The sequence below is a fragment of the Chionomys nivalis genome, chromosome 7, assembly GCF_950005125.1.
Source record: "Chionomys nivalis chromosome 7, mChiNiv1.1, whole genome shotgun sequence".
Lineage (NCBI taxonomy): Eukaryota > Metazoa > Chordata > Mammalia > Rodentia > Cricetidae > Chionomys > Chionomys nivalis.
Window position 1 is genome coordinate 10508358 of NC_080092.1, and position 13925 is coordinate 10522282.

The 13925-nt window shown below is 48.5% G+C and overlaps 1 protein-coding gene across 2 annotated transcripts in view; it reads left to right on the forward strand.

The window, feature by feature from the left end:
* The first annotated feature begins 1352 nt into the window (after positions 1–1352).
* Positions 1353–13925, forward strand: part of Adcy9 (adenylate cyclase 9) — a 121232-nt gene continuing 108659 nt past the window's right edge. For both annotated transcript variants that reach the window (XM_057773560.1, XM_057773561.1), the window contains exons 1-2: positions 1353–1484; positions 1668–3403. In XM_057773560.1, coding sequence (XP_057629543.1) covers positions 1711–3403 — 1693 coding nt within the window. In that variant the 5' untranslated portion in view covers positions 1353–1484; positions 1668–1710. The remainder of the gene's footprint in view (positions 1485–1667; positions 3404–13925) is intronic.

Below are 13925 nucleotides of genomic sequence, written 5' to 3' on the forward strand. Positions count from 1 at the left end.
AAAACAATTCAAAAACACTAGTACATCCATGACATGTAACCACTATGGATTTCAGGGTGTTGTGTTCCCACTAGGCCAGACTTTTTCATCACCCCAAAGAAAACCCAGGCTTGGTAGTGTAGTCAGTGTCTAATTCTTCATACAACCGCTGGCATCCACCACCTGTCTCTGTGGATTTGCTCGCTCTAGACATTTTACATTAAATCGGTTGTACAACATGTGGCCTTTTGTGTTTGGTTTCTTTCACTTAGCATGTTTCGGAGGTTGTAGTAAGTACATTTTATTCATTTTTATAGTCGAATAATATTCCATTGTATAGACAGTTCATATTTTACTTTCCTGTTTCCTAACTCCACAGTGAGACTGTTGCCGACTCCTAGGATGGGCCTGGGAGGTAGGGGAGGGAAGAAAAAGTGCCCTGTGATTGAGAGGAAAGCACTGTAGTGTGTGGTGGCTAGGACAGGATTGTGTTTATTCGGGGCAGAGTTTACACGGACCAGGGTAGAACTTGTTCGTGGGAAGCTGACTTCTTTTAGTTTCCCTTGCGGAGAGGGAAGAGCAGTTGTTCAAAAGGATGAGAGGTGCCCAGAACAGGCAGCTCAGTCGCCGAGCGGCTCCGGGCGGAGGGCGGAGCCCAGAGCCCCGCCCCGCCCCGCCCCGCTGCAGCCCCGAGCCTGGCGCGCGCTCCTAGGCGGGGCGGCGCGCTGCCTGTGCGCGTGAACCGGAGCCGGCGGTGGCGTGCGCGGGCCGCGCGTGCGCGCTGCGGCGGGGAGAGGGGCGGCGCGGGCGCGCGTCTGTCAGTGACAGCGGGAGGGGGAGGGGGCCGGAGATGGTGGCGGCGGCGGCGGTGGCGGCGGCTGCTCTTCCGACATGAGGCAGCGGCTGCGGGAGGGCTGGCTGCGGGCGCAGCCGCAGCGGCATCTGTAGCTCCGACAGGGCCCCTGGGGCGTGGGCGCGGCGTGCGGGCGACCGGCGTGCGGGCCGGCCGGCGTCGCGGGAGTCGGGCTCTGCTGCAGCCCGCACCGCCGTCCTCGGAGGGGCCCGCGCAGCGCTCCGAGCTCGGCCCTGGGCGGGGGTGCGGCGCGTTCGGCTGCGGGCAGCAGGCCCTGCTAGACCGGCCGCTCAGACGGGCGGCCCTCGGGCTCCGCCAGCTCGCCGGCGGGGGCGCGGGCCAGGGTAGCCCGCTGGTGCTCCGCGGCGTGGGGACGGGACGCGGCAGAAGCCGCAGGTCGGCCCGCGCGCTTTGACGCACCGGGCGCCTCTGCGGCAGGATGAAGCGCTGCCCGCCTCCGGCCGAGTTGTTTTTGCGAAAGCCGCTCCCGGTGCCCCGAGCGCTCAAGGTCTGAACTTCCCTCTGGAGCCGCAGTTGGAGGCGCGCGGCTAGAGGCCAGCAGCGGGCGACGGAGCCCGAAGGGAGCGCAGCGCAGCGCGCCCGGGACTCAAGACTCAGCGCCGCCGAGGCACGGGAACCCCGGGAGCACCAGGTACGGCCCGAGCGCTTCTGGCTCGCCTTGGCGCTTTTTCCTCCTGTATGGGCATTTTTTGTGAGCATATGGTGCCTTCCCAAGTGGCTCGCCAGAGCTCGCACTAGCGACAAGCTCTGGTCGCGTGGCCCTCCGGGAGTGTGTGTAGTAAGGCCGCTCAAATTCTGCTGGTTTTGCCCGCAGGTACCTCTGACCCGGTCGGGAAAGGTTCCAAGAGCTCAGCAACATGGCTTCCTCACCCCACCAGCAGCTGCTGCATCACCATAGCACCGAGGTGAGCTGCGACTCGAGCGGAGACAGCAACAGCGTGAGGGTCAAGATCAACCCTAAGCAGCTGTCCTCCAACACCCACCCGAAGCACTGCAAGTACAGCATCTCGTCCAGCTGTAGCAGCTCGGGAGACTCCGGGGGGCTTCCCCGGCGGATGGGCGGCGGGGGTCGCCTGCGCAGGCAGAAGAAACTGCCCCAGCTGTTCGAGAGGGCCTCCAGCCGGTGGTGGGACCCCAAATTCGACTCCGTGAACCTGGAGGAGGCCTGTCTGGAGCGCTGCTTCCCGCAGACCCAGCGCCGCTTCCGGTACGCACTCTTCTATGTGGGCTTCGCCTGCCTTCTCTGGAGCATCTACTTCGCTGTCCACATGAGATCCAAAGTGATTGTCATGGTGGTCCCGGCTCTGTGCTTCCTGGTGGTGTGTGTGGGTTTTTTCCTGTTTACTTTTACCAAGCTGTACGCCCGGCATTATGCGTGGACCTCGCTGGCTCTCACCCTGCTGGTGTTCGCCCTGACCCTGGCTGCGCAGTTTCAGGTTTGGACACCTCTGTCAGGACGTGTTGACAGCTCCAATCAAACGCTCACAGCCAAGGCGGCGGACACTTGCTTATCTCAAGTGGGGAGCTTCTCCATGTGCATTGAAGTGCTCTTTCTGCTCTACACGGTCATGCACTTACCTCTCTACCTGAGCTTGTTTTTGGGGGTGACCTATTCTGTCCTTTTCGAGACCTTCGGGTATCATTTCCGAAATGAAGACTGCTTCCCCTCCCCGGGACCTGGGGCCCTGCACTGGGAGCTGCTGAGCAGAGCCCTGCTCCATGTGTGCATCCACGCCATCGGGATCCATCTGTTTGTCATGTCTCAGGTGAGGTCCAGGAGCACCTTCCTCAAGGTGGGACAGTCCATTATGCACGGCAAAGATCTGGAAGTAGAAAAAGCCCTCAAAGAGAGGATGATTCATTCTGTGATGCCAAGAATCATAGCTGATGACTTAATGAAACAAGGGGACGAGGAGAGCGAGAATTCTGTCAAGAGGCACACCACCTCCAGTCCCAAGAACAGGAAGAAGAAGTCCTCCATACAGAAAGCACCTATAGCATTCCGCCCTTTCAAGATGCAGCAGATCGAAGAGGTCAGTATTTTATTTGCAGACATTGTGGGCTTCACCAAAATGAGTGCCAACAAATCCGCTCATGCCTTGGTAGGTCTCCTCAACGATCTGTTTGGTCGCTTCGACCGGCTGTGTGAGGAGACCAAGTGCGAGAAGATCAGCACCCTGGGAGACTGTTACTACTGTGTGGCAGGCTGTCCGGAGCCCCGCGCGGACCATGCCTACTGCTGCATCGAAATGGGCTTAGGCATGATAAAAGCCATCGAGCAGTTCTGCCAGGAGAAGAAGGAGATGGTGAACATGCGTGTCGGGGTTCACACAGGGACTGTCTTATGTGGTATCCTGGGCATGAGGAGGTTTAAATTTGATGTGTGGTCCAATGACGTGAACTTGGCTAATCTCATGGAGCAGCTGGGAGTGGCTGGCAAAGTTCACATATCTGAGGCCACTGCAAAATACTTAGACAACAGGTATGAAATGGAAGATGGGAGAGTTACAGAGCGCCTTGGCCAGAGCGTGGTGGCTGACCAGCTGAAAGGTATGTGCTTCTCTTTGTCACCTCCCTCCCCCATCCTGCTTCTGTTTGATAGTGATAGCGGCAGTGGGAAGGCTCTCTCCAGGGTTAGTGTCTGGAGGCAGTTGGCTGTCTCAGAACACCTGACTGGGGGAATCAGCATGCCTGTGTTCTAGTGAGTCAGCCGTGGCAGACCTAGTCATACTGCAGGCGGACACCGAGACAGTGCTGACCTACATGAGACCTTAGAAGGAAGGAGAACTTTGAAAGCTCACGTCCTCCACTTGGCTGTTGATGTCTCTGAATTCTGATGGAAAACCCAGTGAGTCTGAGGGTATTGGAGCCCTTTGGAAGTCGGAACTTTTTAGTGCCTAAAGAAATTGCCCTTAAATCCCATGCAGATGTTTTCCTGTCTCCTTTGACAAAACGGTGAATCCCAAGTCCCTTTTCCTCTCCAGGCCTTGCTTTACTTAGGGTTAAAATGGGGGTAGAAATCTGGCTGATCTGCAGGCTACTGGAAAGTTAGACATACGTACCTGTCAGTACACACGACCTTTTGCCTGAAGCGGCCAGTCTCAGTCTTGCTCTCTCCTGTCAAGTTTTCATTTCTGTCTTTCAATTTGCATTCGGTGCTTCGTTACTGTGATACCTGTTTCGCTTTCTACAGTCCAGATTTCAGAACACAGAACTCCATAAGGTGCCAGGTGGTTTGGAAGAGGAATGCTTATGTCTCCCCTACTCCCTCAGATTTGCCTCTGGCTGCTTGTCCTTAGTCTCAGGATCCTTACTGTCGTTGGTATTTTTGCTGGGCTGTGTCTTATTTTACTTTATTTTCTCATTTTTGTGTATATTTATCTTTGAGATCTGGAAAATGGATGTATAGATTGATGGGACCTATCAGGATTCTCATGAATGTGCTACATTTCTTTGCCCCATTCCCTGCAATTTTAAAAAGTTCCCGTGTTTTACTATAAATCTTCAGGATTGAGGGACCATTTATTTTACAAGTATACAGAGAATGAACATTGTGAAAAGCTGCGTTAAAGCTCTTTTGTGTTTTGTGGTGCCCAAATGCTGCATAGTTACACAATTAAAAGCCCCAGGGGAGGGAACCAGGGGAGGAGAAGATGGTTTAAGTCAGATGGGGAGGAAGCGGGGGGGGGGGGGTAGCTTAAATTAGAAAGTACCTGAGTTGCTTTAGCAAGGCCACCTGCCTGATAGCATTGCTGGGAGTTCAGTGGGCGTTTTCTCTCTCAATGGGCGTTTGTGACCTGAACTCCCTCCCTTGTCATTTATTTACTTGTACTCTGGCCAGGGTGGGTTTTCTTTCTCCTGAGTTTTCTTTATTGTTTTTATTAATTGCTAAAGAATTCATAGACAGAGCAGGACACTTCTTCTAGAGAGATTTAAATGTGGATGTCGACCACCTCATGAATGATGCTTTCCCCTAGAAAGATCTCACTATGACAAGTGCCTTTCTGATTAAGAGCGTGGCACCTCCTTTGGGGCTTCGTGGTGTCAGGGATGTAAGCCCTCCTTGACATTTTGGCATCTTCAGGACTGATGGTTGCAGGGGACGGTGGTGGGGGACTGTCCTGCTGTGTATGTAACGATACACTGTGCTGGGTCAAAGGTCAGTGAAAGCAGTTTTGTGAGGTGTGTTTTGTGTGATGTATCGTTTGGACTTCAAAAATAAAATAAAAATGGTGTAGTTATTAAGTATGTTCTGAAGTTCCAAAGTCACTGAATTTTTGGAAGTATCAGTGTTTGTTAATTTATTGGTGATTTTTGTTTTTAATTCATAGACCCAGGGTCTCAAACCCCCTCAAGAAAAATACAAAAAGAAATCCTAAAAGGAGTTAGTGAATTTTTAAGTTTCAAATAGTGTAAATAGTAAATTTAGCTTAAAAATAAATGTGCATTATATACTTATAAAAAGTTTGTAAATGGACGGGGAAGGAAAAAAATAAAGGGGTGAACTGTTTCTGATTTTTAAATTCAGTATTCCCTCCTTGCACCATTTTCTCAAGACCAATGTTTTTGCTTTTCCCTGCTCATTTTGAAAACCATGTGGACAGGACTAGCAATAGTGTGCATCTGCCCAAGTCCCTGACCTCTCTTGACACTCTTAGCCGTCTTTGCTTCTATTCCCTTTTCTTACTCTGGAATTGCAGCAGCATGGCAGGGAGCCACCTCTAGCTAACGAATCCGAATGGAATGGTGATCCATTATTTCTTTACGGTCACCTCTCCTCCCTCTGGGTTCCTCTTTGTCTGTCCCTGATTATTACACTCCTATGTATGTCTGACACTGTGAATGCACGGACCCATGACAGTCCCTGATGTCTGCAAGCTCCTGGCTGGCAGAGTGTTGCCGAGTGGGTCTATGTTTGGAGCATTTTGGAGAGGCGCTTATTGCGTGAGACCTGAGATCAAGTGCAGCTCTAGGGCGGGCAAAGGAAGCACTCTGGGTACAGAGCAGAAAGCATGGGCAGCAGCTGTCACTCATGCTTCTCAGTGGGTGTGGGCTTTCGACCCTGTTCATCAGCACCTCCCAGTGACCTCCCAGCAACGGTGACCAAAGGAGTTTGATCTCAAAGTGGGACGGATCCCCTAATGGGGCTTATGATCTGAATGGAAAACTCCCTTTTCAGTTCTAGGGATTGTAGCCTGGAAGGCAGTGAGCCTGGGGATTAATGTGCTGTTTGAGCAGATCCTAGATGAGGGGGTGGTGGCCTGAGGGAGGGTGACTGTCAGTGGAGAGGCAGTGGAGTGTGAGTAGCGCTAAGATAACCCGATGGGAGCCCAGGCCAGGCTTCATCAGAGGCTGGGATGGGGCATGACTGGGTGTTAGGGCTTGAAGAGAAGGGAGCCTGATGTGTTTCTAGAACTGACCAGGAGATTGTCTGGACTGAGGCAGTGTGGTGAGAATGGAGGTGAACGAGTCTGGAAACCCTGGCCCACTCATTCACACATTCATCAGATTCTACCCCAGGTTCTAGGTTCTGGTGCTACAACAGGGTCCAAAATGGATTAACAGAAAATCCTGTTCTCATCTCACGAAGCCTGGGTTTTGAGTGAATATTTGACACTCTAGTTTCAAATGGGGCTGCTTCACTAGTGGCGTTAATGGAGAGGCCTAAGATTTTGGAGATGACCACAGAGCAATAGCATTTATAAAACTAAGGAGAAGGCACTAAGTTGGAGCTACAGGAAGAGTGGTCCTGCTGTAGCATTGAGATAAACCTCAAAGCTGGAAGGATGCTGGCCCATCTGTGTGCCGTCACCAGACAGTGGGGATGATTATCCTCTAGGCTGGTTTTTCCTGTGGGAGATACAGAGTTGTAGAGGCAGAAAGTGAAACTCAGAAGAAAAAGCCCCCAGCTGCCTTCTCCTCCCCATATGGGTAGGCTTAATTTTTGTGGGAAGAATTTCAGGTTGCCATTGCTCCATTAGACATACAGATAAAGACATTTCCAGAGCCAAAATTTAGGCTGTGGAGCACCTGGGTGAGAAGCTCAGAGCTTCCATCTACATTCTTGGGTAGGGTGTCTCGTACGCGCTGAGACACAGCCTCCTAGGAAGCAAGTGGCTTAGATAAGGTGAGGCTGAAAATGTGGCCTCATTGCTGGCGAAGGAGACAGCAGCAGCCAGCGACGGAGCAGAGCCCTGTGGACGCTGTTTGTTTGAGACAGTGCTTGCTTGCTGTGCAGCATAGGTTCCCCTTGTACTGATAACCCAGGGTGGCCTCAAACTTGCAGTCCTTTTGCCTCAGCTTCTCCAGTGCTAGAATTGTAAGCATGTGCTGCCATGCCTGGCCTTTCCTATGACAACCTTTTCAGGCCCTTTGGACCCGAATTACATGGCTTCAAATAAGTTGCACACAGCTGTTAATTCTCAAGATAAGCTTTTGGGTGGATTAATTTGGCAAGGAAATTAAGAATGAGGTTTGCTGAGTCCTGGTGGAATGCAGAAGAAAAGAAGGTAATGTTTTAGGTTAGAATCACTAAGAAAGTTGAAAACTAAAAAGAAGCATCCTAACAATTGTGTTTCTGCCAACTGGCCACTGTCCCATGTCTACTTAATCCTGGAAAAAGAAAGCCATGCTGACTTTTCTATGTATGGGTACCTTGGGTGCAAGTCTGCTGCTTGGTGATTATGGTTTTGGTGCTTCTGCTGGGATTTTAATGTACTTGTCTGCTCATTCATCGTTCATCTGCATGTCTGCTTTTCTGGTGGTGGCAAGAAGCTGTTGGCTACGAAAAGAGTGGGACCCAGGGGCACTGCATCCCCTGGGCTTTGACAGTCATATGCAGTTTGTATTCGAGACACTTAAAGACCTTCCTAACAGGATCACCCATCGCTGGAAGGGATTTTATAAAGGGACCTGTGTTTTGAAGTGGGAAGGAACTGACGTGAATCCTGGACTGGCTGCATCCACCAGTTTTCCAGAACCAAAGGGAAGGAGCTGAGCTCGCAGGGAGTCCTCGTTTCAGTGAAGCCTGGTCTGCACAGAGAAGGGGATAGGCCCAGGAAAGGGGCAGGCTTCCCCAGGGAACACTGGAGAAGGCGACGATGACAGTGTTCTACCGTTGAATCTGGTGTACTGTGCTGACCAGCCTCCCCGTGCCTGAACTTGACACAGAATTTGTGATGGGAGCTGCCCTTGAACTCTCCTGCTTGGGGAGTCAGGTGTTTACTGTAGCGTTCATAGTGTTGTCCGCCTAGAGTGTCCCCTGCCGTCTGTACTGAGGTGAGTGGACAGACTCAGTCCCTTGGAATAGACGAGAATGTCCGCTTTCCCCTCAATGCTGGCAGTAGCAATGGAGGCAGACCCTAGGGAAGGGACAGATTTGCAAACAAGGTGGATAAAATCCTAGGCCTTGGACAGTAAGGCTTATGAGGCCTTCTGTGAGCCAGTAGCCCAAAGCTTTTGGTCTTAGGACCCCTTTTCTTTTACCATATTAGGAGCTAAAATGGAGAAATTTAAACAAATATTTTAAATTTACTTCAAAATAATAAGCCTACAACACCATCACATTAATATAAGCAATATTTTAATAAAAATAGTAACATATTTAAAAGGAACTGTCTTCAGACAGAACTGGTGAGAAGAGGAAGTTTGTTAATTGTCTGTGCTAATCAAAAGTTAATCTGAAAAATTCTGGACTCTGTACAGTGGAAATCCATCTCTGTCACCTTTTCTGAGTGTGTCCGCTGGGTTAGTGTGCAGTCTGGTCCTGGTTGGTGAAGGACACAGCACATCTGCCCTTATACAGATGGGTCCTTGGGAAGCGAAAGGGAGTTTTATTGAGATCATTATGTGGGTATTTTTCTTTGACTTCACGCCAATACTAACAAATATGAGTTTCTTTTCTTTTTTTTTTTTTTGGGGGGGGGCAATTTTCATGATAGGGTTTCTCTATGTAGCCCTGGTCGTCTGGAACTTGCTCTGTAGACCTTGAACTCAGAGATCCGCCTGCCTCTGCCTCCTAAATACTGGGATTATAGGCATGTGCCACCACTGACCGGCCCCAAATAGGAGTTTCTTAAAGCTTAGGGACAATATGGAGCCCAAGGCCTCCTTGTCACTTTCTTTTGTATGTTGTCACAGAATGTTTTACTGGAGTTTTAAATGGATTTTCTCTTCAGGTCTTTATAGTAACATGCCTTGGCCTTCTAGAGAATGCAGATTTCTCCAGCTAAGATGTTCTAAGTGCTGACATCAGGGCAGTCTGTCTGGGGACACTGGGAAGATGCTGACGTGACTGTGGCTGGTATATGTTTTCTAAAATTCTCATTTTCACTACAGAGTTTGAACTTTTATTATCAACAGCAAACACTGTCTGTTGATTTCCTTGAAGTGACATCCCCATTTTGCTATATTTTCAGGAGCAGCCTGCTAGAACTCGGGCTTGTTTGTAGTTTGTCTGTAGGTACAGATGATGTTCCATGAGAAAGGTTACTAGGTTAGCTTGCAGCCCCTAACTTCATTAGAGGCTCTCTGGACAGCCATGGGACCTTGCTGTGTGACATAGTGCCGGAGGCATATTTTCCTTTTTATCCCACAGACCATTAAAAAGACACATACGCAAGGTTGGGATTTAATAGTCATTTTTACTGCTTCATCAAGGACCTTCTTCAGTGAAATTGTTTTCCTTTGCAAGCGTAGGGTGGCTGAGAGCACCAGGACAGTTCAGTTTGGTGCTTTTGCCTCGAGTGTGTGTGGCATTAGGGTTTTGCTCACCGTAGCTGTTGTAACACTATGACACACCATGCTGAGAAGACAAATAAGGTCTTTATATCTTCATGAAAATAGTTTTGTACTCACAGATGCCCTGCTGTGTGACAAAAAAGATCACAGTTAGCTGTGTTTGTCTACTGTGCATGATATTATGGGTTTGATCCTCAGTGCTGCGTCAAACCTGGTGTGAGGGTGCATCCCTGTTGTCTGAGCATGCAGGAGGCAGCAGGGTTCAGGACATCTTCAGTTTTAGTTACTTAATTGAGGGCAGCCTCAATTAGATGAAACCCTGTTACACAAAGAAATCAACCAGTCAAGCAAACAACAACAAAACCAAGACAGTGCTTTATATATATAATGCCCAAATAGTCATTGTCTTAGATGTGAAATGAGCTGCCAACATGACAGGCGTTTTTTGTGTATTGTAGAAGTAGCTAGTAACTCTAGCTCAGAATTTTCCTCCCCTTAGCACTCCTCTGTGAGAAATCAGTGTTGTCTTGCAGTTGTTCAGTGTGCAGTGTGATTTAGTGGCTGGGTGCTTGGCTCCTGATCTGCTTAGATTCTGTCCTCTGTTCTGTGGTTCTTTACTGCAGGACCCAGACAAGCACCCAGGGGCTCTCCAGTGCACAGGGAGCACAGATCTCTGACAGGTTCTCTCTCGAGAGCGGAGAATCAGATGAGATGATTCAGGTGAAGCACTGATTAGCATAGTGACTTGTTTGCACAGTGGCAATGACCATTGGGTCACCAAGAACCAAGTCTCCCCCTCTGGGGCAAATTGTATTTTGTCCTCACAGAAGGACTCTTCTTTGCTATACTCTCTTTGGTGAACACTGAAACCCAGAACACACCAGGGACTCTGACTGTGTCAGTTTCTTCAATTAAAAAGGGCAAATGTCCAAACTGCAAACCCCTGATAGCTTGCTCTGGTTACACTGTAGCTGCTGAGCTTGGCTGCTTCCTCAATGGAAACCCCTGGGAGCTCAGCGATATTGTTTTTGGGCAGCTTCAAGTCCCACAGCTTTGAGGTACTTATAGTGATGTGGCCCTAGATAATTGAGGAGTTATGGGAAAAGCCTCAGCTTTGCGAGCCTGGAGATATGGCTGAAGTTTAAGCGAAAGCTGTCACTGTACTGTGAACTCTTATTTATTCCCTAAGTATTGAATGAGTTTCTGCCATTGGTGAGGCATGAACAAAGCCCCGGAGACAGACTGTGAGCCTCTCCTGGAGCACATGACCAGTCAAACGGCCACACAACTGTGCACCAAACTTGCCAATTATACAGTATGAACAAGGCTGTGCAGGAGGGACTCTTATTTTCTCCGTTCTGTAAGTGAGGGAAGTAAGTAGGGAGAGGTTCAGTCATTTGTAATGTTCAAGCAGCCAGAAGGAGTCACTAAGCAGTTAATCCAGTACTTCAGCCCAAAGGAATGTATCAGAAAACACAAGTGCCCACCTCATTGAGTTGAAGGGATTAAATGTTAAGTACATGTCAAGGGCCTAGAAAGGACTTGGCACACAGTATCTCTCATCAGAGACGAGGTCCATGAGCTGATGGTATTGAAGGGGGTGATTCTTTTTCAGCAGCAGCCGGAGCAACCTTACCTCTCTGTACCCCTTTCCAGTTCACATGGCATCTTTACACGCTGTCCCAGCTGCTGTGAAATCATATCACTGTGACACGTGTGTAAAGGGTTTTTATTTCCCTGGCCTCATTCCTTCCCTTTTTTGTTTTGGGTTGGTTCTTTATTTATTTTATTTATTCTCTCTCTCTCTCTCTCTCTCTCTCTCTCTCTCTCTCTCTCTCTCTCTCTGTGTGTGTGTGTGTGTGTGTGTGTGTGTGTGTGTACCGTTGTGCACATGTAGAATGTGGAGGTCGGAGGTGCTTTTTTGAGAATTGAATCCAGGGTTAATTGCGCAGCAAGTGCTTTTACCCACTGAGCCATTTTACCAATCCTGTTTCACAGTGGTTTTCTTTAAAAAAAAGAGAGAGAGATTATTTTTAATTATACATATGTGAGGAGGCTTGCAGGAGGAGGTCAGAAGTGTTGGATCCTCTAGCTGTAAACCACCTGTGTATCTAAATGGTAATCAAACTCCGGTTCTCTGAAAGAGCAGTTTGAGCTCATAACCTATGAGCCACCTTGTCAGCCCCAGTTAGTTTCTCAACAGCCTTTCAAGGTAACCATGGCTTTCTTCAAGAATATGTATAGACTGCTCTTGGAATTTATACAAGTTGATATTGCATTCCATTACAGATCTCTTTTTGAAATATTTTTATTTTTGTGTTTCAAGACATGAGTTTCACTGTATAGCCCTGGCTTTCCTGGAACTCTTTCTGTAGGCCAGACTGGCCTTGAACTCAAACACACCTGCCTTTGCCTCCCGAGTGTTGGGGTTAAAGGCATGTGCCGCCACCACCCAACTGAAATATTTTTATTTTTAGTTATGTGTTTGCATATGTGTCTGTGTGGGCATATGTGTATGTGACTTCAGTTGCCTGTGGAATCCAGAAAAGGCTGTCAGTCCTCCGGTACTAGAATTACAGGCAGTTGAGTCAACTAATATAGGTGCTAGGGACGGAACTTCAGGTCCTCTTAAAGAACAGCAAGCCCAGCCCCCTTAACTGCTGCCCCTTAACTCTCCAGTCCCCCATTACAGAATACCCCGTTTTGGTACCCAGTTTGTATCACACAGTGGCTTAGGGTAGATTTTCTTCTCAGTAGCATTTTTTAAGTAACAGAGAAATTATAGGTATTGAAATCTCATTAATTCAGTTTTTCTGATATTTTTATGCAGAGAGACAGTTAAAGTTTACCCCATCCTGTTTTGAAAAGAAAATTAATAGCATATGCATGTTTCCATGAAGAAGTAAACCACAGAAGAAAGCCATGTGCATCTCCAAGCTCTTAGGAAGCTCTAGTTTGCATTCTTGTAGTTGGCAATTATGAAGCAACGTGGCATTTATTTTTACAGTGTCTTCCCCCTGAGATCTGCTGAAGGACATGTGTCTGTAAATATAGATAAATAGCAGCAAAGAACAGAAGAAAGAAAAATCCCTACACTAAGATGTCGATGACCTGCTTGTAGGCTGAGTATACTCAGTATAGCTGCAGAAGGTTCCAGAAAGCAACGCCAGTAGTTCTCTTCCTAGGAGCCTTGTTCTGAACAGTGCCTCCTGGGACGAAGTGCTGGGTACTCTTGTTTCCCTCAGACATTCTTGTGTTTGACTTACTTATTCATGGGTGGTTTTTTTCCACTCTGCTGCAGTGTCCTGAGATAAGGGCTTTTCACAGTTTAAGCACTGCTGACATATTGTAGCCACTCAGTGGTTACACTCAGCTCTTTCTCTTCTGGGTTGCACCTCTGTGGATTCAATCAACCCCAGAGAGAAAATATTCAGAAAAAAATTGTATCTGTACTGAATATGTACAGTCTTTTCTTTCTTTCTTCTCTGTATTCCCCAAACAATCTAGTATAATCCCTATTTACGTATCACTTACATCATATTAGGTATTGTAAGTAATCTAGGGCCAACTAATACACAGGAGGATATGCATATAGTATGTGCAAATGCTGTGCCTTTTTGTCTAAAGGATTGGAGGATTTACGAGTGGACATGGTATCCACGGAGGTCCTGGAAGCAGTCTCCCTACTGCCTCACAAACACTAAGGGACCCCCATTTGACTTTGAAAGTGAGATCTGCTTTTCTTTTGTCTTAGAGAAAATTACTTAAAAAGTAAACTTCACCCCCATGTTTGTGTGTGTGTGACAGGGTAGCCTTGGACTAGTCTTTATCTTCCACCTCACGCCTGTCTTCTGGAGGAAATATTACTACAGCTTCTTGCGTTCTGTGTTGTGGACACTGTTGAGTGCTTAGCAAATCTTGGAAACCATGGGTTCAGTCCTCATCATAAAAGAACCAAAACCCAAACCCAATCACCTACCTGCAGCCTCTATTCAGTGAACTCCCCAGACATTCTCAGCAAAGCGCGTTGCCATCTCTGGCCTTCCAGTTTGTTATGTATATGTGTGGGTTGTAGTCTGACACGGAGCACCGTCCACCACTGAGTTACATCTTCAACACAGAGAAAGGGGCGTGACAGGAACTAGTATGGGCAATAGAAGGAAGAGCCTGTGGGGACGTGGCCTGGGCATGAGAAAGGAGGCGATGGGCACCAGAGCAGCAGCTTCTAGTCTGGTGTGTTCCTGTGGCCAGAAGGCGAGGAGAGCAGCCTGGGCTGAGGGGCAGGAAAGCCCAGGATTAGGAGCTGAGGAAAACGTAGGGTTAGTTCACTCAG